The 23,234-nt window shown below is 41.8% G+C and overlaps 3 protein-coding genes across 4 annotated transcripts; 1 reads left to right on the top strand and 2 right to left on the bottom strand.

Moving 5' to 3' along the window:
* Positions 1–948: 948 nt before the first annotated feature.
* On the bottom strand, positions 949–3,532 carry nkx3.3 (NK3 homeobox 3). The gene is made up of 2 exons (XM_051426735.1): positions 3,045–3,532; positions 949–2,376 (listed from the first exon to the last, which is right to left on the bottom strand). The coding sequence occupies exons 1-2, from the start codon at positions 3,310–3,312 to the stop codon at positions 1,850–1,852; spliced, it is 795 nt and encodes a 264-aa protein (XP_051282695.1). The 5' UTR covers positions 3,313–3,532; the 3' UTR covers positions 949–1,849.
* Positions 3,533–6,146: 2,614 nt separating this feature from the next.
* nkx2.3 (NK2 homeobox 3) lies at positions 6,147–11,174 on the bottom strand. Of its 2 annotated transcripts, XM_051426719.1 has the most exons (3): positions 10,460–11,174; positions 8,786–9,378; positions 6,147–7,696 (listed from the first exon to the last, which is right to left on the bottom strand). In XM_051426719.1, the coding sequence occupies exons 2-3, from the start codon at positions 9,174–9,176 to the stop codon at positions 7,053–7,055; spliced, it is 1,035 nt and encodes a 344-aa protein (XP_051282679.1). In that variant the 5' UTR covers positions 9,177–9,378; positions 10,460–11,174; the 3' UTR covers positions 6,147–7,052. The 2 variants fall into 2 exon arrangements, with proteins under 2 accessions (XP_051282679.1, XP_051282668.1); XM_051426708.1 differs by lacking the exon at positions 10,460–11,174 and having other exon boundaries at positions 8,786–10,149.
* Positions 11,175–17,748: 6,574 nt separating this feature from the next.
* got1 (glutamic-oxaloacetic transaminase 1, soluble) lies at positions 17,749–23,111 on the top strand. Its single transcript, XM_051426694.1, has 9 exons — positions 17,749–17,965; positions 19,029–19,210; positions 19,297–19,420; positions 19,731–19,843; positions 19,942–20,046; positions 20,214–20,364; positions 20,712–20,877; positions 20,972–21,114; positions 21,861–23,111. Exons 1-9 carry the CDS (start codon positions 17,857–17,859, stop codon positions 21,998–22,000), a joined length of 1,233 nt encoding a protein of 410 aa, XP_051282654.1. The 5' UTR covers positions 17,749–17,856; the 3' UTR covers positions 22,001–23,111.
* Positions 23,112–23,234: the final 123 nt, after the last annotated feature.

Genomic DNA, 23,234 nt, shown 5'->3' with positions numbered 1-23,234 from the left:
TGAGGTAAGCTACTTTCTCTCTTTGGGTTTGTATAAATTCAGGATTCCTTTCTGCTCTGTCTGGTTGCTTAAAATGGACTGTTCCTGGCAGTCATTAAGGAGGGGAAAAGCAACAGATCATCCTATGGGTTCTTGTGGAACCCAGTCAGGAGTCCGTACTGCGAAAGTAAATCACTACCTGATTTAGTATAATTAATAACGTACAGCTAGGTCCTTTCATTCCCACTGAAGTTAATTCACGTGTTAATGGAAAATGACAAATTTATTTAATTGCACTGATGAATAAAAAGCATACAGTTTGCTTAATTGTAGGATACCGTGTAGTTTACACACTAAAGGCCACTTTTGTCTCAGTATTGTGATACTGTTATGGAATTACTGGGGTGGAGAGGGGGATTAAATCTTAAATATCCGTTGCAACACCCTCCCCGGCATTGTTAATATTTTATTTGGGACCTGCCCATGACTTAAACCTGCAATAACCTCCTGCTGTATCTCAAAATGTAGCACTGTGTTGGTACAACTTGTCCCACTATTAAAAGTCCAGTGTGTAACAATTAGGAGGATCTTTTGGCAGAATTGGAATAGAATATTCATAGGTATGTTTTCATTAGTGTATAGTCACACAGTCTGAATATATCATTAGGTTTTGTTACCTAAGAATGATTTATTTATCTACAGACGCCACAGGCTGTCTTCCATGGAGTCCGCCATGTTTAACCGTCATGTTTCTATAGTAGCCCAAAAGGCACAAACCAAACAGTGGCTCTAGATTACCCTGTAGTGTCTGTAGTGCGTTTTGCAGCCACCATAGTTTCTAAGTGTTTGTAAGGGGAGGGTGAAGGTGACGGCGAGGTAGTTGCAATCTGCAACTACACTGCTAACTGCCACTAAATAGCACACACTGGACCTTTATGAATCTGAAGGAAAACCATAAAGAATTTAAGATGGAGTGATCAATATTTATGGAATACAATGATTAGAGGCAGAATAAGTGATCTCCAAATTTATGGCAAACATAACTTTCTTTTTGTTATGATGCAGAAGAAAGTGAAGGAGGAAATTACATTTGGCAGATAATATTAAGTGTGGTAAATGCCTGAAACAGAGACAAGATCATTGTCTTCTGTATAGGCTACAGCAAAACACACCTTTATGACCCACTGCCACACTATATGGCCATCATTTGCAACTATTTGCACCTTTTTGTTTTTTAATAATCTTGCAAGGGAATGTGAAAATGTAAAATCTGGTTGTTAAAATATAAAAAGACCCTCGTCTGCTCTCCCAAGTCAGACTACCCTCGCCTTAGTTAACAAAAGAAATAAACAAACCTCCCATTTTCTGTACAGTCACGTAGAAGTTTTTTCTTAAAAAGATACATATATTATTAAATAAAATAGATAGAAAATAAGATTAAGAGAAACCTACACAGCATTTGGTGGATGAAAAATACAGCAGAACCGTTTTTGTCAACATTATCCTTTAAAATATATTTTCTTCTTGTAAATCATCGCAAAATAATAACCACACTCAAATCTTGGTCTTAAATTCCAAAGATTTCTAACTTTAAAATGGTTTATTATTTTTTCTTTCCTCTCTAAATGTTGAATGACATTTGCATTCTATGAACTCTAACTAGCAGGTCAAATTCTGATATTGTTTTGCATTAAAAAGAAAAAGCATGCTAAACTGGCTTAGTTAAAAAAAAAAAAAAAAACATAATAGAAAAAAACTGTACAAACTCAGTCAGTTTGACAGAGAAGATCCACTGACTGTACAGACAGCTAACACCTTGAGTTGGAGGAGACACTTCAAGTCATGTATTCTCTGGAGTAAAGAGAGGGCTTCAGAGCATCCCTCCACAAGACATGCTGTTCATGGTCCAGGGCTGGCAGCAGTAGTGCAGGTAGGGGTACTGGTAGGCGTGGTACAGTGGCACAGACACTGGGATGTGTACTCCATTCGCCTGATGGTACGGACTGTCCCTCATCAGCACTTTAACTGCTACTTTCTTTGGCGAGCCGCTGCACGCCGCCAGCTCGGCGGCCATCTGGCGCCGTTTGGTTTTATATCTCCGGTTCTGGAACCAGATTTTCACCTGGGTCTCTGTGAGTTTCAGAGCTTCCGCCAGATCTGCCCGTTCAGGTCCTGAAAGGTACCGCTGCGCGTTAAAGCGGCGCTCCAGCTCGTAGACCTGTGCGTGAGAGAAGGCCGCCCTGGAGCGCTTCTTGGTACCGGACCTGGACTGCCGCTCCTCGGGGGAACAGCTGACCGTCTCCCCGCTGTGGTGATATTCCTCCTCCATATCCTCCTCTGCCTCCTTCTTCTGCCATCTACCCCGCTCCTCGCTGTGTGGTTGCTGGTCTGCGGCGCCTAGGAAAGATAATAAAATATGTCAAAAAAGGTTTTCTCTGTCAAGGTAGTCAAAAAGCTGTTGGAGCTGCTGACTGGGAGGTCACTTCAACAAGGGGCCGATGCTGGCCAAAATGAGGTTTTCCTCTTAACATCCTTTCAAAAAGTAAGGTGATATTATTAAATAAATAAAGCTTTTTAGATGAGGCCAGGCGAACATGTTTACAGTCAAAACTACACAACACACCTTATGGTTTTATGTTTTGGGTTTCCAGCACTGCCCCATAGCTTCAATACTTTTCTTAAAGTCTGACTTAAAGGGGGAAAAAATTATTATTGTGAAATTAAATGGCTTCTTCGTGACACACAGATGTCACTGGCCTTCAGGCTTACAGATGCAGATATAAAATAATTTCCCCCTGGGATTATTAAAGTATTTCTGATGCTGATATCTGTGCCAAATATGTCCTTAAGAGCTTTGTATTTATTCAAAGAAATTTTAATTTTGTTACTGGGAAAACTAAATATAAAACTAACTAAGACTAAATAATGCAGCAAATATCTCACCTAACAATTTGTATGTTGTGAATTAAAACCAAGAAATTGTGAAAATATTGTCATATTTGTTGCACTGTAACACCACTGAGTCTTTACCATTCCTTACTACCGACTAGAATAAAGCTGCTCACCTTCTTTGTGCTCAGTCTCCTCTCCTGTGGACTCCTCGCTGTAGGTATCAGATCGGGCAGACAGACTGAGATCAGCGCTAAGTCTCTCCGAGTGGATGCGGTTCTCATCCGCGTCTTGATGAGACAGATCAGGGGCTCCAGCGTGCCCGGTGCAGATGTTGTGCTTTGGTCCGCACAGCCCCTCTGTACACCTCGCGACAGGCTTCCTCCTGGCATCACTAATGGTGAGGATGTCCTTAATGGAGAAGGACGAAAAACTTAATGTCATGATTAAAATATACGCACGGTTGGTTCCTGCACTCTGGCGTGCGATTTATTTGGAGGCATCAAGAGATCATCCACTCGAAAGCAAAAGTCCTTACTGATTCGATCTTTTCACCGCTCTCTTTAATTGCTCTAATTTAATTGTGGTGAGCTAAGTCCGGTCTGCTAATGAACAGCCTACATCAGGACCTGTCAAGTCTATTACAGTATTCCCAGCAGCAGCGGCAGCAGCAGCAGCTCCAGTTAACCTCTGATAGGCTGTTTTCTTGGACTGGTCCCTCCTTCGCACCGCCCAGATCCAAGCTGGGTGACTGAGCTCTAATTGAGAACGTCGGACACTGATTTTGCAGAGGAGGTATTTCTGGTGAGGTGTGTTTTATAGCTTACGTTACAAACGCAAGGAATTATTTTTTAAAAAGTGAATAGTTGTGTAGCTCACTGTGTCAGAGCCTGTCTAATTATTAGGAGACCAGGAGAGAAATTAGACCCTGTTGAGCATTTTTTCAAACAATACCGTGAATATTAGACGTGAGGTAGAGACTCAAAGTGGATGTTGTCAACTATTCTTGCAAAATGGAGCAGTTTCAACCACTGTGTGTTTATAAAGTATTAATTATATGTCAATTGTTGCAAGAAAATCTGATGCGTAAAGTTCGCCAAGCGTGCGTAAAAGAGGCTCAGTGCAGGCTTTTACATGTGAGAACGTGGTTTTAAATCCTTCAATAATACTGCAACCCACTTTTGCATATGTGGCACAACTGTTAATATAAAACTTTGATTTTAGTATAACTGAGTTTGATCAAAGACAGAGTAGTTTATTGTGAAGAGGGACTGTTGCTAAAACTGGCCAGTAGCGCCGCCGTGTGGTCTTGATGCATAGTTTTCAAAGTTAAGAGGCGCGAAAAAAAAAAAGAGCAACTATCCATGTGCCTCTCTCTCTCTCTCTCTCGCTCTCTCTCTCTCTCTCTCTCTCTCTCTCTCTCTCTCTCTCTCTCACACTCACACACACACACACACACACACACACACACTCAACACATGCGTTGCACAATCATCAGGCCTACCTTTCAGTGAGAAGACGTGATGACAGATGCAGTGATCTACCTCCTCTCTGTTGTTTTGTGTTCTTCCTCTGACTAAACAGAAAAATCTCTCTCTGTGCCACAGAGCGCAAATCAGCTCCAGGGTGTCAAAACATGTCCGAATGGAAAACATGGAAGTTCTGGCACGCTTACATGTGTTCAAACCACGGGATGTCATCACCACAATTACAAAATGTAGCGTTTTAATTCAGCAAAACCATGTGGGAACATAGGCACATTACTGGTATACTAGTATTTTCTGCGTAAAACCAGCCTTTTCATTCATTCACTCATAGTTATCAGGAACATGTCTGCGCCCAGATACACTCGTATTTTAAACCTCCCTGTCATTTGCCTGCTAAGTAGTTTCCTCCCGAACACGCACGAACAGCTTCTGTATCAGTCCTCTTAACCGACTGAAACGCTGCATGTGCATCCACTAGATCTGAAAATATATTGCGATTTGGATCATGAGAGGAAATCTTTTCTGTTGCATACGAAAGAAAAATCATGTTTAAATCTTTGTGTGAAAGTGATGCATCAACTGGCAAGTCAAGTCAAGTCGAGCTAATTTCATGTATACAGCGCAAAACCACAAGTCTCAGAGGTTTTGTTGTCATAATTAAAATTGCCTTTTGCCTAACGTTACACTGAATTATACTGTGATTATATAGAAGCTACATTTTCAGATAATTTGACAATAGGCCTGACAAACCTTTCCATATCCATTTGATGGCATGCTGGCTGCCTGGGCGTCACTTGAAGGGCCACCTAATGGGAAAGCTTTTACTCCAGCTTCTCCGCGCACTTTTTCGTCTCTATATTTGGGCCCTGGAGCTTTTGTGAGCTCCTTGAGTAGTTGCCATTGGAGACTTTGTTTTGGGAAACTCCACGCCTTGCGCAGCGATGAGCCGAGCTGCTATCTTTGGAAGCGCAAGATAGCGATCGCTGCGCCTGTCAGAGCAGCCGTGGCCAGGGCCGCGTCCTCAGGCATCGCCGCTCTGTCGCCAGCTCTATTTACACTAGTGACTCTGCAGCACTTAGAGCTGACACCAGGTATGTCCTACCGGCAGTGCAGTAGCCAGGGGAAGTGGCCAGTGAGGCTATCAGAGGAGACAAACACTCTGTTTACGTTGCCATTCATCTCCATTAATAGTGTCTGCCTATTCGACCATGCCTGGGAGGTGAAGGTGTTTGTTTAAGTCCAATCAACGGTGTGTGTGTGTGTGTGTGTGTGTGTGTGTGTGTGTGTGTGTGTGTGTGTGTGTGTGTGTGTGTGTGAGAGAGAGAGAGAGATGGAGAGAAAATATGGGTAATTATTACATGATTAGGAGATAATATAATCATTATAAAATTACTGACAGGCTAAAGTCCCGATTGTTAAAAAAAAAACATTGTTATTAATATTTATTATCATAATAATAATGATATTATTATTTGTAGCATAGCTTTTTTTAAATATATAATTTGGGGAATTATATTTCAGTGTCATGCATCAACCAAGAGAAACTTCCAACAATATTTATCATCCAAAGCTGTGTGAGTTTATTCGCTCTGTGGGTCCCGAGGATGCTGGCTGTCTGGTTAATGTCCATCTCTGAATCCTGACCGGACATTAGCTCGCCTCTAAATTCTCTCTCGTTTCTGGTTCTTGTCTCAGACCAAAGTCTAACCATAAGCTTTCTCACAGGAAGAAAAATGCTTGCTTGCCTTGAGAAAAACGACTTGAGACGATGAGAAACTACACGTATATGAATAGACTTAACATTCATTTATTTGAGCTTCCTGTCCAGATTTATATGAATGCTGAGATACATTAACACGTGCTTCCAAACAAGGGCAGAAACGTCCCACTGGGCATAACAACGTACATTTTTACATTAATGTATACTGTATTTGTTTAAGTTCCCGTATGTGATTCAGTAAACCCACACACACACACACACACACACGCACGCACGCACGCACGCACGCACGCGCACACGCGCGCACACACACACAGAACTGTCATTTGTGTCATTCAGATTTTTTTATATCATTTAATTTCATGATCAGTGATCATTTTCATCCATATTGTAACTAAAAACAGCCCTATTACTCAAAAGCGCCCGTTTTATTCATTTCATATAGGCTGCTATTCAATCTGCTAGTTAATTTTAAAGTAATAAAAACAAAGGTTACTGGCCACAGGTCACACTGTTAAAAAGAAAACAAAGCATAATACTTTATAAAATTGCATTATCTAGCAATTGTGGTCCATGTTGTTATTTTCTAATTCAGGGGGTTATCCCTTCAGCACAGAAATGTTCATACAAATTCCCTTTATTTTTCTCGCGCATTACATCCATTTTGAACCACAATAGGCCACATTACGCACAGTCTTTAATCGGCGACATTCAATCCAATAATCCAACATCCAACAGCAGGTTTAATACGTTTCTAGACAATGTGGCTCAGAGAAAAATGCGCATACATATGGTTTGTTTATCAGTCAACGGGTTAGGGTTTCCTCATAGGCCTGCCTTGAGTTACAGGAAACTGGCCTACACGTGTTACAGAGTTTTAAATTGTGCTTTCGCTGCATTAGTAGATCAGGTTACATGCTTGATTCATCCATTCCAAAGAAGTCTCTCCCAGCTGTGTTTGTGCGTGAAGACTATCGCTACCATGCCCGGATGCCCTGCAGAGTTCCTTGGCACGGTGTGACGACTGGGCCTTGGGCTGCCTGGTTTTGCGTCTGTGCACCAAGGTTTCCCAAATTCATGTTCATAAAAGCGTTGGCAGCGGTGCTGCTGGGCGTAAGAGCAGGTAAACTAGAATAAGTACAAGAGTAAGTGTTACTGTACACAGAGTTGTTGTAGCTGTAGGCCGGATAGCCATTGTAGCTGTACGGGTTTGGAGCTCCGACTGTGTAAGAGGTGTTATAGTTCTGGGATCCACTCAGACAAGGCCTCCCATCCCGTACCAGCACCGGCACAGCCACCCTCCTGGGCGGCGGTGGGTGGTGGTGGTGGTGATGGTGATGACCTGCCATTTCAAGAGTCTTGTCCTGCCGCTGCCTCTTGCATTTGTACCTCCTGTTCTGGAACCAGATCTTGACCTGGGTGGAGGTGAGTTTCAGGGAGCTGGCCAGGTGCTCTCTCTCCGGGGCGGAAAGGTAACGCTGCTGCTTGAAGCGCCGCTCCAGCTCAAACACCTGAGCCTGGGAGAAGAGGACGCGGGGTTTCCTCCTGGTCCTCTGCTGCTTGGTGGCGGGTTTCTCCGAGTCTGGATCCTCACAGTCACCGCGTAAAGCGCCGCAGCTCTCTGCATAGAGGACAAACGTTTAACTGTACATCAAAACTGAAACAAGACGTCTTAATTATGTAATATTTTGTAGTATTGATCCCACACTCCACGATTTCCGAATCTCATCACACACACATTCATTTATTATTTTTTATTATTTAAAAAATTCGAATTTCCTTAAAAAGTTGTATTAAACAGTATTTCCATAGAAAATATTTTTTTTGCGGATGTTTTAAAAAATATCTCTATAATTTACATTACCTTTAAATATTATATAATATAATATTTTAAAAACCTTTAAAAGGCGAAAAGGAGAAGGTTTACTGGATTGGAAATTGCTTCATCTGTATTTTTACCAGTGTTTATTGGGAAATAAACCAAAAGCTTGTTTCAAAGAGGAATGAATGAAAATAAGGAGAACTTATTCATTAATAATTTGTCAATTAATCTGCGAATTTAAACTAACCAATGCTTAGATCTTGGAAAGTAAAGTCGAAGGTAAATATATTTTCTATTAAAATATCTACCGATTTCTGGGATCATTAAATGCACATTCATTTAGCTAAATCCAAGAAATAAATCATTAAAAGTGTTGTGCTTTTGTACATTTCTATTCAGTGATTTTTGTGCCTTGTTCGAAATACATAAAGCAGCTGTAAACAACACTTAAATGTCTGCAAGCTTCATGCACAGGAATTAAGTAGCTGCCAACTAAGGAATAGAGCAATACTCATTTTTTTGTGAGCATTCATTGTGCAAGGTTTGGTACTTATTATCGTGCCTTAGTTCTAAATTATAGTATCATTACATTTATATATATTATATTTTATATTATTAGCAAAAATCATTCCAGCATAGCGTTGAGGATCTGTGTGTATTAAGTGATAGTCTCTATAGTCATTTATACATCAATCAACACATGATATGTTGTCAGTTTGGAGTAATTATTTCTCCAGAAATATTGATCAAAGCCAGCTTAGCAAATGTGATTTATTTTTTTAGGCAAATAATAATTGACTCATCTAATGTCTCTCCCTATTATACAATTACCAATAAAAACGACAGCTATCATCACTTTTCCATAAGCATGTTAGACTGAGTACTCACTGCTATCTTGGTCCTCCTGCTCGGTCTCCAGCCGGAGGTCTGCAGAGTGGTTCTGCGCCGGGTTGCCAAACATCTCCATCGGCAGGCCGGACTCCGCCAGCCGGTCCTGTACCGTCAGCGTGTTGAGGTACGACATCCTCTCCTCGCTCTCCGAGACGCCGGAGCTGATGGGACTTGGACTGTCCCGACCGGCCAACATGCAGGAGGGCGGAGAATGCGAACGGAAGGGTTTATTTGGGAATGCTCCCGGCTGTGACAGCCCGCCAGACAAACCGAAGCAGGAGATAAACTGGAGCTGGTGCTGCTGAGATTGTTGCTGCAACTCTAACTTCAGAATGTCCTTCACAGAAAAAGGCGTGGTGGAAGAAGTTATGAGCGGGCTGGGAAGCATTATTACCACCAACGGAGAGGTGACAGATAACGAATAGTCAACAGGCCCAAAACTGGATAAATTTCTCTCCAGACGGCGCGTAAAAGAAGTAAATACCCGGTGCGTAAGCGTGAAGACTGGTCGCGCACTGCTTGTTTTTCATGCAGACCGAGGAGGACTGGCTTTCTTTCAGCTGTGACATCCCTCTCCTTTGGCTGGAGGGCTGAGAGAGAAAGAGAGAGGTCGATCCTGTTTGGTTGGCTGAATTCAGTTATCTAGAGAAAGAGCTGGGTCAGCCAAGACCCTGTCCTCTCCCTTTCAGTGACGTCCCGTGGCGGGGGAGGGACTGATAGAGCCAGCCTCTCCCTCTGTAGGTGTGTGTGTATGTATCAGGAAGACATATAGGCATAATTTATGAAATTATATTAGCACCACCGACTCCCCTCAGTCTGTTAAAGGTAAGGCAGCTTTTATGACATTTTTTTTCTCTCTTCCCAAGACGGAAAAAAAAGCAGAAAGACTTTTCATTTTGTATAATTAAAAAGTTTATACAGCAAAACCCTTAATTGGGTGCTGCGCCTGAGTAATTGGTTGAGTTTATCCGGTAATTTGAATAGCATTTATTATCGTCTTGTCTCTGCTGAATACTTCACAGTTCTTCCCATCATCACTAGTGGTTTGAAGATTAGGCATATCTTCGTTTCCTGTCAAGGCAATCCATGGATAAGATAATATGTCGCAACTGTGGGAAATGAGATTAAAAAAAAAATTGGCAACCCAAGGAGGCATGAAGAATATAAATTTAGAGCTTTGTTGTTTATTTATGTCTCCTTAATTTGAGAAAGTTGTATTTTTTCCACTAAAATTTGGCCAAGATTGTGCTTTCCCTTGACATTAGGCCAGTATTTCCGAAAAAAAAAAAACTATTAAAAAATATTTAAAAACTGTTTGCTCAGTTGAGATTATCCGTTTAATGTGCAGCAATTAATACAAGTAACACATTTTTATGTCCCTACAAAATTGTTTTAATTCTATATTTTTTTTAGAAACCCTGTTGAATACTACTACTACTACTACTACTACTACTCAATAATACTCAATAATAATAATAATAATGTTGAAAAAAGTTATGTTAAGTTAGCAGAAAAAGGTTTTAACGTATGACTCCGGCAAAAGGCGCAGCAGATTTAATGTTAGCAGATTCTCAGTATTTCCAACATGTTTTATGTTGTTTAATAAATAATAAACAAAAATGAACAAACACCAAAAAAAAAAAAAAAAAAATACATGTGAAATTTCTCTACCTTTGTATCGAAGGGCAGACATGCTGAAACGGGACACCTCTGTCCTGGTCGCCTATCTGTGGCCAAGTGCAGGCGCCAGGGTCTGAAGGCCCATTGCTTCTAAACCGTGTGGAAAGAAAAGAAGGGCCCGCCGACATAATCTCATCCGCACACCATCAACAAGGCGCTGTTTAGATTAGGGCAGCGCCTTCCCCTCTTCTGGAGATCTATGTCTTTAAAATTGGCCGTTTAAGTGGAGTGGAAAGCAGGGAAAAGTGTACACAAGGCTTTAGCAATTCCAAATGTGCTCCCCCTTAAAATGATTTTAAACGGTCAGTTGAGCAACACCGCTGACACAGCCGTAGTGTTTCTCAAGATTTACTTATAAGGACAACCGCTGGTCATTTTCATACTGTGGAAGGTAATTTTTTTTGGTGCAAGAGTTAGGTGGAATGTATTGTCTCGTAAAAATCCTCCAAAAGCATGTACATCTGCTCAATTTGTTCCCCAAATATTTACCCATTCCTGTTTATTGAGCGCAGTGATTCAGAGACAACAGACCAAACAGAAATGAGCGTGCCTTGCATAATGAGAAGACCTTGAGGTGCAAATTCAAGTCATTAGTTAATAAGACTGAACTATGAATGTATGAATATGAATGAATCTGCCAGCAGCCTGCGGTCTCTAAACCCGGTCCCTGCATGGCACCGCAGTCCCACTTGCGTGAATTCAAAACGTCACGGGTCATAGACGCAGGTTAGCACGCTAATGGCGCAATTAGCTTTTTCAACCCTAAACACGCACACACGCGCGCGCGCGCGCGCGCAACCTCGCTGACCATCACCAGTGGTCCTCGCGTGCCACCGGCAGTCCAAAAGTGGCCACGCAGAGGAGCGTGTTTACGAAGCGGAAGAGTCTGTTTCCTGCCTGTAACAAAACCCAGACTCCCAGAGAAGTGTCAAGGAGCTGCTCGGTGCTGAATGGGAGTCTCCAATACATCATCTTCATTTCAGAATCTCCGTGATAAGCTGGGTAAGGTCAGGCCCAACGGCAGAGGTCAGCACGGATGCGCTGCACAGCTCTAAACATTTGTGCTGGACACAAAACAAAGAGAATTTTTAGAAGAAGCAACCAACTCAATAGAAGTCTACTTTATAGTAAAGATTTTCAACCTTTCCTCTCAGTTCACTTTCTGGCGAGTTCTTTAAAGTCGGTGTCTTGCCAGGCAGTGCTGAACATGTTTCTTCTTGTTCCCTTCCTTCTCCCCATATCACTGGCAGGCTAACCTGTCGAAGCAGTGTCTTCTCTGCAGAGTGGCAGGTGTATACTCATATCAGTGGTCTGAAGGCCCGTAAAAACCAATCCACTGGCAGGGTTTCTCTAAAGAGAGAAGATCCCTGAGCCCAAAATGGAAGTTTGATGACTTGGTAATGACTGCAATTATCTTTCCCCCTGTGGTCCCTGCTCCTGTAAAGCCGAGAGGCGATTGGTATCTGATGGTTTTACCGCAGTAGTAAACCGTGTAAAGAAAGCATCAACACCTCCAGTGTGTGTGGGTGCACTGTACAGGCCTCAAGTAGCATATATGTGTGTGTGTGTGTGTGTGTGTGTGTGTGTGTGTGTATTGAAAGAGAGGATGTGTGTTATTATGACTTGACAGAGCTTTGCAGAGGGGCACTTAACATCTTTCTACAAAGGAGCTGGTTGTTTACAGGCGTTACTATAACAGCCTAGATGTGTGATGAGGAAACTGAAGTTTGGCTATCCATTTGTATTACAGTGGTCATGATGAGCCAGTAACAACAATAGATTGTAACATTAGGAAAATAGATTAGGTCAAGTGTGTCTGCGCGGTTTTCCATGTTGTGTGTGAGTCCAAATTAGAGATCTATTAGGATTGGATAGCCTTTCCCCTCAGCATCTTTCATTAGGAGAGCACATTGGGACATGGAAGTGATGAGGGCACAAAGATTAAAAGTTCTTGGAAACGTAGAAGAAAGCGAGGCTACACACAGATTGTGCTCGCCTCATGCAGATCATAATGCACTTTCCTTTTTTCCTTTTATTTCATGGTCATATGAATGGCATAGGACCAAACTGTTGTGTGTCAGTAACGGCTCAGCTCCTCTGTGTCCCGGAAGGTGAGTCTTATCAGCAGCCCATGTGATGGTGTCAGTAGCCAGGACCCAGACTGTGCTATTGTGCCCCTGCCTGGGCCCGAGTGACGGATGACAGCGCCTTCTCGCTGGAGGAAATGAGGAGGCCAGAGGCGAGCCCAGGGGCCAGATTTTCAGCAAAACCCAGTTCTCACCCACTTACCTTTGGCTACAAAAGTGCCAAATATTCCACAATGGTGGGTCTAAGGTGATGGCTAACTTGCATGTTGCAACAGTCCCTCGGGACTCATTGTGTTAACCAGGTTAGGAAAAGGTACACTAATTAGGTAGTTTGTTTGAAAGAGTGTGAGAGGGTGGTGTGTTTGAGAACCAAACTCCTGTTCTGTGTATCAACGGTTTAACTTGGAGACCATGAAAGGAGGAAGTGAGGTCAGACCAGTCTGGGTCTGGGTGCCCTTTGCCCTCCCTTGGGTCTCATAAATTAGCTCGCAGTAATTCTCTCCCAGACGGCCTTGCCCGAGCAGGTGTGTGTTTGTATATATGAGCGCTAACAGGGGGATGTAAGGGCTGTAATGTCTATGATCTACGGTGTTGGGAATGTAGTTTAGGAGGAAACATGCAACCTAAATATGCTTATCCTCTCGGCTCCCACACGGGCCATGTAGATAAAGACACTGCAGGGAGGCGGGCCTTCCAGTGAATAGGATGTGTGGGCCTTGAACGTTCCCTCTGTTCCCTCGCTGCTCGTATGTTCTGTTTTACTTGGCCAGAGCTGGTGAAAGAATATCAAAAATATCAAAAGGTTGAATCAAGTTCATCTCGCTATTAGAGGGGCTTTCTCTGTCTTGCGCAGGCAGTAACGTCTCTCTTGGGAAAGACAATGTTGCTGTAAAATAAAAGCTTGCATGCATCCTGGCTTCAAGAGGTAAACATCCTTGAGAGAAAATGCTACTGTCTCTCCAGCAACTATGGTGGTATCCTCGTCAAAGTGACAGTTTGTTTTGGCAAAACTCCAGACTACTCGTGAAAAAAGTTAATTTTTTGTAAATAATTACTGTAAAAAATGCTGAGTGATGCAGTTTCAGAGCCCTGTCTTGCTTTTGATGACGGTGGCTGTTGGTAGCAGCTGTAGCTCAGATTGAACGTACAGAACATGGAGACTCTCCTTTAACCAAATTACTTTGATCCGAGTCCCGGTGTTAGCAGGCATCCGCCCCCATAGAAATATTGAGTCCCTGTGCTGTAGCTGAACCTGACCTCTGACCTCTTTGTAAATGCCAGAATGAAATCAGATGTTGTCCCCGTGTGGATTAATAAAATATCATCATCATCATCATTATTAGAGATTATGACAGACCTAGTCAGGTTTCTCATCACTTATTATTTTTGTGGCAGTTTGCTTTATGCGGGCAAAATAAGCAGTCAGGGTAAAAATTCAGACATGAGTCTTCCACTTCCTGTCTTTGTTTCTTTGCATGCATATTTGTATAAAGCTGAGGTCTGGAGAGCCTGAGCTGGCCAAAAGACAACATCAATCAATTAGAAAAAGCACACTGTAGACCTTGTGTATGAGGTTCCACCCAGCCGTTTGGGTTAAAGGCCATATCGGTGAAAAGCAGTGAGTGATAAGCATATTAGCAGACCTTTATAGATATTACAATACATGTCAAAAATTATGATCAAAGTCAAATCTTATATCAAAGATGTGATTTGTGTGTTAGTCGGCAAGATGAAGCAGACATTTCACAGTTTATTTCTGTTCTGTAGTTTTACTTTGTAACAAGATAGATGCTATAAATTGAGTTTATGATTACTATTTAAAGGAATTGTTCAACATTTTGGGGAATATGCTGATTCGCTCTTGTGCCAAAAGTTAGATGAGAAGATTGTTACTTTGTTTTATGTCTGTATGATAAACACAAATCTACCTGTACAGCCAGCTTAGCACAGAGACTGAAGAAAACTGTGGGAACAATGTGACATTCATGTATTTACACTTCTAAAACGTAAATAGCCAAGGATGTATTACTGATGGGATGTATAAGAATTTGCATTTTCCAAAGTAATTATGGTTATTAAAGGGTAAATATAATTTGCATTTCATTTGAATACACTAAACAAAACAACTGTCACGTTGTTATCTTTGCCCATACAGGTTCCAACAGTTTAACCTCAGGTGTACATGCTGTACGTCTTTCTGTCAGATGCACATAGAGAGCAAAGTGTAAATGTTGGCATACACGAGAGAAAAACCCAAAACAGATTTCATGTCATGATATCAAATGAAGCACACGAAGGCATGCACACACAGACACAAACCTGCACAGACATACACACAAATACACAAGTCGGAATGTAGTCCGACGCACGGAGTACTGATGTGTGTTATTGCATGCATGCTCCATCAGTCATTGGACTACACAGGCAGCAACAGGGAGGTCCTGTGCTCTCTGTTGTTGCTGTGTCTAGTCCCTTGTTAGAGAATTGATGACACTGTCTTTAGAAAACAAACAAGGCGGGAAGCTAAAAAGGTGGTCACTCACCACGGCTCTCTGACCCAGAGACACAGAGGCCATCGCAACATGTGAGCAACGCCGCAACGTCCCCCTTGGAATGCGCTGCAGTGTGTGTGTGCACACGCTCCTGTTTGTGTTTCAGTGATACCACAGCTGGAATGTGACTGTCTTGTGCCTGAATGTGTGCCTTTGTGTGTTGTAGTGTCAACGTACAGCAACAATGTTAACCTGCACGCAAAATGAAAACACTGTGATAAAAGAAACCTTGTTGGCACTACTCTTTTTTTTTTTTTTTTTTTTGGGTCATATTTGCATTACACTGCTAGATGCCAAAATAAATGTTCTACATATCAATGTCAAAGAATTGCACAGAAGGGTGTCTGTGAATGTTTGGCTGAGTAACTCATTGATCTGGATGTGACACACTCCCCCCTGTGGGCACTGTCTTGCCAGAGGCTACTCCTGTCACTCTTTACTCTGACTCAAACTTCACATCACAGCCCAGACCATTGTCCCGGGGCCTCCCTGGTACGTACACACCAAACCCTGCCCTGGGCCCCCGAGCCTTGTTCAGGGAGCTCAAATCCCATAATTGCAGGGCTGACAGTGATAGCTAACATAGGAGACACCCTCACCTGGTCGGAAAGAATGAAAACATCTACTGTCAAAGTGAAGCGTGGAGATGGGTGGGGGTGATACCAGGTATGGGGAAAGTGAGTAACATCTGGGACAAAACAGCAGGGGAAAATAGTAACTCAGTGTTCTGTGATAGCTGCTATTAGGACACATATACCACTTTTGTAAATTATACTTTTTTAGGGGGTTATAAGGCGTAACTGATGCTTTATTAATAGTTAATAAATAATTTATTCATGGTTTTTGAAGGACAACTTGTGAAAATACATTTGGCCAGTTTATCCTCCAAAAGCAGACTTGTTTTATCTTGTTAGCTTGCTCTTTAATTCATCAGGAAGACCACACCATTGGACTGTCCTGATAGTTTTCTGTAAGCTTCAGAGCATCAGGATCAAAAACTGTTTATTAACACCTTATCATTGCAGCTGCAGAATTGAGGCCAAATGGATTTCTCACAACTTAAAAAGTTGTCTGTGTTAATGGTTCGGGGGGGCAATAGAACAAGATTTAAACACAACATTGATATAGTATAACCTTTACACTTCCAGCAGACACATTCACATTCATTTGAAGTTGTATTTTTTGCTCACCTGACAACTGCAAATCCAGTATTTACTTTATTTTTTGCTCTGTTGATTTCCACCAATTGCTGAGAAAAAAATGTCTTAATTTTTAGCTACTAAATCTACTACGCTCACCTTTTTTTCTTTTTTTTTGACTGAAAAGAGCTTCCTGATGATAGTGTTGAGACTGAACCAAGACAGTATGGTTGCAGGCCATATAATGCAAAAAACACCCTGTACATGTGAGGGGGAACTCCAGAGCTGAGTGACCTGTTTCACATTACATGTAGTCATTTGACCCATTGTTATTATAGAAATCTTGATTAGTGCAGCTTTAACTACACAAACTTGGTTGGTCCGCGCCTCTTTTTTATCTGCTGCACACAAAATGTCTCTTACTTCACTTCACTTTTTTGTTAGTGTGAGGCTTCAAGTTTCCACATCACACTTCACAGTCATAATCAGCTTTAATGGCTTCATTGCTCTCAATGTGCTTTGCATATTTATCGCATACGGGGCCTCGCCCGGCTTCCAAGCTAGTTGTGGTGTAACAAAATCCTGCTCATACTGTCACATGTTGAGCTGGGATCAAAGTAAGCACCCTTCAGCCTTCTAGTGTGAAGCTATATTCGCTTTATAAGGTATGACTTATTTTAGGCTGGTACTGGCTTAATGCATTTTCACCATCACTTTTTTTTGGTTTAACCACACAAACCATACAACAGCCCTTTCTTTCCGAGATAGAAACATTCACATCCTCAAACTGTCCTGCCTCCAGTGTGGCCCGAAAAAAGCTTTCCAACAAAATCACGCTCCCTGCAGGGGAGAGCAGGGCTGGAGTGGCCCTCATTTATCAACCACTTCAGCTCCTGCAGACAGCTGTGGGGAGAGCACAGAGGAGCCAGCGTGTTTACACCACAGCTCAGCCGAGGCCTTCGGGACAGAACAGATGGAAATCCTTGTACATACTCATTTACACAGACTAACATGCACTCACTCAAACAGTGTGGAGCCCGAGCCCGCTCAGTTGGGGGTTCAAGTTAACATTTATAATGGGATATATCTAGCCTGGCCTTCTGAATCAGAGCTTGTACTGTTAAAGATTCAATTAAATCTTCCCGGTGAGTTATTGTATTCCCTATGTATGTGTTTTTAATGGAAGAGCAGAAACAATTTATGAATCAACTGGTCAGTGCCTACTAGGAAGCTCCTGATACAATCTTTAACAAGGTTGTGGCTCCACCTTGTGGCACAATGTTGTATTGCAACACACTGGTAAACCACCCTCTTTTCAACGCTACACATTTGTTGTGACATTTGTCAGTCATGTTTACAGAGGCATTCATTGGTCAACAGCCCCTGTGCGTGTGTTTTCTTGAACTTTGACCTGGCCAGGATCGGGGCTGGGATTGGTTTGGCAAATAGGACTAGATTTCTATTGGTAAAATCCGCTCACTCCCACTTTAACGTTACATCCCCCCAAATCCAAGTGGAAGGTGAAGGTCTTGTATAGTCCCGTTAGCTGTCTCGGTAAACCGCTTGTCGCATATTGTCGCCACAGTCTCCGGTTCAAATAAACAGCAGCTATGTCGGTGTTCAGTGAGGTCCCACAAGCAGCCCCTGTAGCTGTCTTCAAGCTATCGCAAGATTTCAGTAACGACCAGTTCCCCCAGAAGGTGAACCTCGGAGTGGGAGGTAAGTCTGAGCGACAGTCACACTGTTGGCCATGGTAACGGTATCCTGGAGCAACCAGTGCCAGCTCATGGGGCTTAGCTAACAAAGCCGGCTGCAAAATATTCAAAATGTGACACAAATTCTGCTAAACAAATGATACAATATCCACATATACATTTATATACGTGTTACAATGAAATGTGGATGTAATAGTATTTAAATACCGTCACACATTTAAATAAATGAGCAAACTAAACCAGTCTTTTTTTTCCCTGTAATGTCACAGAATCTGACGGGTCACTCATTTCGTCGTAACACCTGTAATGTATTGTTATGTGGTTATTGTGGGTATCTCTAAAATGTCTTGTTTTGTGTCATTTTTAACGTCACTTTCTGACTGACATTAACAGTGTGACTCCGTTTCAGCACACGCTATTGAGAGTAAATACAATTGATCCATTATCCATGCTCTGGTTAGTCCTTTCACACCAATTACTGATTACAGCTCTGTTGATATGTATCCTTGTTATATAATAGCTGGTTTCCTATCTGTCTCATTCTTGCTGCATAATAACCTCTCACTGTGTGTGTGTGTGTGGGGGGGGGGGGATTGGATTACTGTTCCCTCATGCTACAAGAACAAGCTATTTGCAGGAGTTTAAATATGTATGGCTTAGTCCTGCTTCTTTCCTAGAACGAGCAAATGGCACATTTCAGTTTTCAGTGTTAATCTTATTAAACGTAGTAATCCTTGCTGCTTACATTGCGAAGGAAGAGTATGAGAGACATTGCTTGGCTCTGTTGTGGCAGTGTGTTTAGTGGCACTGCACGACAACACGAAGCTACCTCGGTCCCATGATTAGTACAGGAGGCTGAGGCCGCTTAATCCCCTTCTCTCTGCAAGACACAGTGCTACAGATGGCCATCAGCCACCGGGCAGCTGGGAAATGTAGGCCACGCAATGTCATGTATATTAAAAGATTAATTCAGGGGTTATTAACATTGCTTAAAACTCATACTTAATTATATCTCTTTCCTCCAGTGTTTTTTAATAATATTTGTTTCCTTAAATTGTTCCTTGTAGCCTACCGTACAGATGAAGGCCAGCCATGGGTTTTGCCAGTGGTGAAAAAGGTGGAAAAGATCATTGTGCATGATGACAGGCTAAACCATGAGTACCTGCCCATTCTGGGCCTGCCTGAGTTCAGATCCTCAGCTTCCAAGATTGCACTGGGAGACGACAGTCCTGCCATCCAGGAGGACAGGGTGTGTGTAGTAAGAGACTGTAATATGTTTCAGTTTTTAATCTATTTACATTTAAACTAACTAACATCTGTTTCTGTCACTGACAGGTGGGGGCTGTCCAGTGTCTGGGTGGTACAGGTGCTTTGAAGATGGGCGCAGAGTTTCTCAGGCGTTTCTACAATGGAAACAACAACACCAAAACACCCGTCTATGTGTCCGCACCTACTTGGGGTACACCCACGCATGCACGCAAAAAAACAGTGGAACAGCACATAGTGAAACTGAACACGCTCCCTTAAGAAAGTTGCTCCACATTCAAGAACTTTGATCTTTGAGTCCTTTACAGAGAGGTCTATAGATTCACCCTAGACTTTAGACTTAGGATGTCAGTTATATTAATAACTGTCGCATTTTATCAGTGATCTTGATTTGTTATCAGTTTGTATGTGAGAGGCGTTAACAAAACAGTATTCACCCTTTTATCTAGTGGAAATATAAGCAATAAATGAGAACACAGAGTTTTTCTTGCTGTTTGTTTCAGAAAATCACAACGCTGTATTTGCCAATGCTGGCTTTGACGATGTCCGTCCATACAAGTACTGGGACGCAGAGAACAGAGGCCTCGATTTGGCTGGTTTCCTTGGAGACCTGGAGGTGAGCAATGTGTGACAGGGGTCTGGCACTGCTTAATTCTTGTCATCAGTCATTTTCATTAGGAGTTTACACTACTTCCTCTTCTCTGTTTCCCCCAGAGTTGTCCAGAGCACTCCATCTTTGTCCTGCATGCCTGTGCCCACAATCCAACTGGCACAGACCCCACACAGGAGCAATGGATGCAGATCGCTGACATTATGATGGTAATATAAACGTACATGGACACAATCAAACAAACACGTTGTCTGAACTGTTGTCTCAACTATCTCCACCAACATTTAGTGTCTAGTTTAAACAGGACATGGTTTTGCATGTTTAATGTTTATCATATTGTGCTGGTTGTTTGATCTTTTATCCTGTTCTTTTCCAGAGGAGGAAGCTATTTGTGTTCTTTGACTCGGCTTATCAGGGATTCGCCTCGGGCAGTCTGGAGAAAGATGCCTGGGCGGTCCGCTACTTTGTCTCCATGGGCTTTGAAATGTTCTGCGCCCAGTCGTTCTCCAAGAACTTTGGCCTCTACAGTGAGTGACCCCTGGGTGTATTGAGGTGTACATCACTTCAGTGATACAGTGACATTCTTTGTATTGTCTTTAATCACTATGACAGTTTAAAAAATAAATGATTGAACTTATACAGTGAAAGCACAAGATATAAGTATTCATACATACTTACTGAAGAGTGGAAATAAAGGAATAATCTGAATCCACACCTGTCGTATTTTCGAGCATGAAAAAATACTGTATACGAACATATACAGCACATAGCTAAAACTCAGTTTGGTAAAAGGTAGCAGCAGCAGTTTAGACTGGTACTGTAAATAAAGTAGCAAATATATTGTTTTATATTTGACACGTATTCGTCCCATCAGATGAGCGTGTTGGCAACCTGACCATTGTGGCTCAAGATGCAGACAACCTGAAGCGAATTCTGTCCCAGATGGAGAAGATTGTCAGGACCACTTGGTCCAACCCACCATCTCAGGGAGCTCGCATTGTCGCCATCACTCTGAACTCACCTGAACTCTTTAGTGAATGGTCAGCACAAAATATCTCTAACACTCAAAGCATTGCATGAGGTATAACAGTAATAAATGTATTTACTGACTCTTTTCTATGTCTTTGACTCTAGGAAGGACAACGTGAAGACCATGGCTGACAGGGTCTTGTTGATGAGGGCTCAGCTGAAAGCTAAGCTCCAAGCTCTGGGGACACCAGGGACCTGGGACCACATCACAGAGCAGATTGGCATGTTCAGCTTCACAGGCCTAAACTGTGAGTACAAAGACCATATTCAGAGTTGTTACAGTTCATTTATTTTTCATTTTATTTTGTTTTTAGTTTTAGTTTTCAACTCAGTTTAGTTTCAGTTAGTTTCCAGAGTGGGTTTGCTCATTTCAGTTTACTTTTTGTTGTTTAAAAATGTTTAGTTTTTATTAGTTTCAGTATTAGTTTGAGTATGTTTATCATAATATAGAGGGTGTTTGTCAGTGGAAAGATGTAAGAAGTTCAGAATAGGTATTAAAATACAATACAGTACCCAATATCATTTCATCTAGTTTTTATTTTGATTAACTAGAATGTTTTTTCACACCTAGTTTTAGTGAACTATAATAACCTACTGGCACATACACAGCTCAGCACAACCACCACACACACACATCCCAATAGAAACCAGTATATTTAGCATCGCAATTGGACAGAAAATGCTTAACTGAACTGTATCACTTTGGGGGGAAAACCCCAGTGCCTTTAAACACTATTTCAAATCTGGTGAAACATTGTAAAACAAAAAGCTAATGCTAAGATCACCACAGCTATGAAAGTCAAACCCATAAAATAACCAAACTCATCTAGATTCTACAAATCTCAGAATTACAAATTAGGTGTGCACTACTTTCAGGATTCAGGTAATTTAGCATTTGTTCACAATACTGCATGATATATTTCCCTTTGACACTCACAAAGATCTTTACATCTTCACTGAATATTTAAATCTGGTTCTGCTGTATTTCCTGCAGCCAAACAAGTGGAATATATGGTGAAGGAGAAACACATCTACTTAATGGCCAGTGGTCGCATCAACATGTGCGGTTTGACCACCAAGAACATAGACTACGTGGCTGAGTCCATCCACGAGACTGTCACCATGGTCCAGTAGAAGACTACACTACCCATAGTTCACAGCTCTTCCTCCAGCCTGGCCCTGAACCAACTGATTCCAGGGAAAGTGTTTGTATCCAGCAGATTTCCTGGAGCAAACATAAACTCTCATTTCCACAAATGTACAGACAGCCCTCGGCACACTGGCTCCTGTTTACCCCTCCTTTCAGTGTTTGTGCTAAGCTAGGTTAGCATCTTGGACCGATTTCTATCTGAACGCACAAAAAGACGCACAGATATTCATCCTTTCATCTAATCCCTGGTAGAACAGCAAATACAGTAACTGTGTTTATAATTTGTACCTCTGTTTACTTTGTGTTGGTCTCCTACTTGTGTTTGTACATGCAGTGCATTAGTTTATATATCATTACCGGGACATTTGAGAGGGTTATTTGTGACTGTGTTACAATGACCTCAGCAGTGCTGACTCCCTCTGTCCCGCTGTAATGATTCATCCATTCCAAGTGTTAATGACACATTTCCAATTTTATTTAGCCTGCATTAATTAGCATGTGTGATTAACCGATGTTAAGAACACTTGAAAAACAGAATAATATTAACATGACCAAACTGACTTAGTGTAGCTTTAATTGGAGGTAGTAGGAAATGTTTACCACCTCTTATCATGAATGAAGTAGCGGTATTGCACTGATTGCTGGGTGCAATGTGAACAAGAGCTGAGTGTTATCAGGAAGATATTTTTAACTTGAACTATGTAATTTATTAATGATACTGTCTTATGCCCAAAGGTGTAATACTAATTACCTCACTTTTAATCTGTATTAGTGGAGCACAAATGGTACTGAATGAACAGGTTTTGTGGCTCTGAGTGTACTCTGTTTTGTGCAGTCTTGTCGGGCACCTCTCAAGTGAAGGTTAAGTTTGCACAATGATTGTCTGTTCGTAGTACTAGTGCACTATTATGCAAGGTCCTCATGTAAGTGGCACAAACACACTAATGATCAACCAGTTTGATATCATATCACTGTGCACAGTACACCAATAAAGTTTAGTCATAATGTTTAGAAAATGGATTCAAGCTGAAAATGTCCTCACCAGACAGTCTAATGAGATGAATGAACTCCTCTAATAAATAACTTTAAACAGTATGTTTGTATTGTTGTCACATACGTTGAAGCTGATTTTTCATGATAAGGTTTGCATTCATGACCATAGAGTAAAACAATGCAGGTGCACACTTTATAGTAGACAAATATAAATGGTGGAGAAAA

Source organism: Dicentrarchus labrax, unplaced genomic scaffold (genome assembly GCF_905237075.1).
Source record: "Dicentrarchus labrax unplaced genomic scaffold, dlabrax2021, whole genome shotgun sequence".
Taxonomy (NCBI): Eukaryota; Metazoa; Chordata; class Actinopteri; family Moronidae; genus Dicentrarchus; species Dicentrarchus labrax.
The sequence above is the reverse complement of the archived record's forward strand: the minus strand, read 5'-3'. Positions and strand labels throughout refer to the sequence as shown.

Excerpts from the sequence above, each read along its gene's own strand:
- nkx3.3 (XM_051426735.1), bottom strand. The coding sequence starts at position 3,312 with ATGACATTAAGTTTTTCGTCCTTCTCCATTAAGGACATCCTCACCATT. Across the intron at positions 2,377-3,044 it reads GGAGACTGAGCACAAAGAAG|GCGCCGCAGACCAGCAACCA; the intron begins GTGAGCAGCTTT and ends TATCTTTCCTAG.
- nkx2.3 (XM_051426719.1), bottom strand. The coding sequence starts at position 9,176 with ATGCTTCCCAGCCCGCTCATAACTTCTTCCACCACGCCTTTTTCTGTG. Across the intron at positions 7,697-8,785 it reads GCAGGAGGACCAAGATAGCA|AGAGCTGCGGCGCTTTACGC; the intron begins GTGAGTACTCAG and ends TCCTCTATGCAG.
- got1 (XM_051426694.1), top strand. The coding sequence starts at position 17,857 with ATGTCGGTGTTCAGTGAGGTCCCACAAGCAGCCCCTGTAGCTGTCTTC. Across the intron at positions 17,966-19,028 it reads GGTGAACCTCGGAGTGGGAG|CCTACCGTACAGATGAAGGC; the intron begins GTAAGTCTGAGC and ends TGTTCCTTGTAG. Across the intron at positions 21,115-21,860 it reads CAGCTTCACAGGCCTAAACT|CCAAACAAGTGGAATATATG; the intron begins GTGAGTACAAAG and ends TATTTCCTGCAG.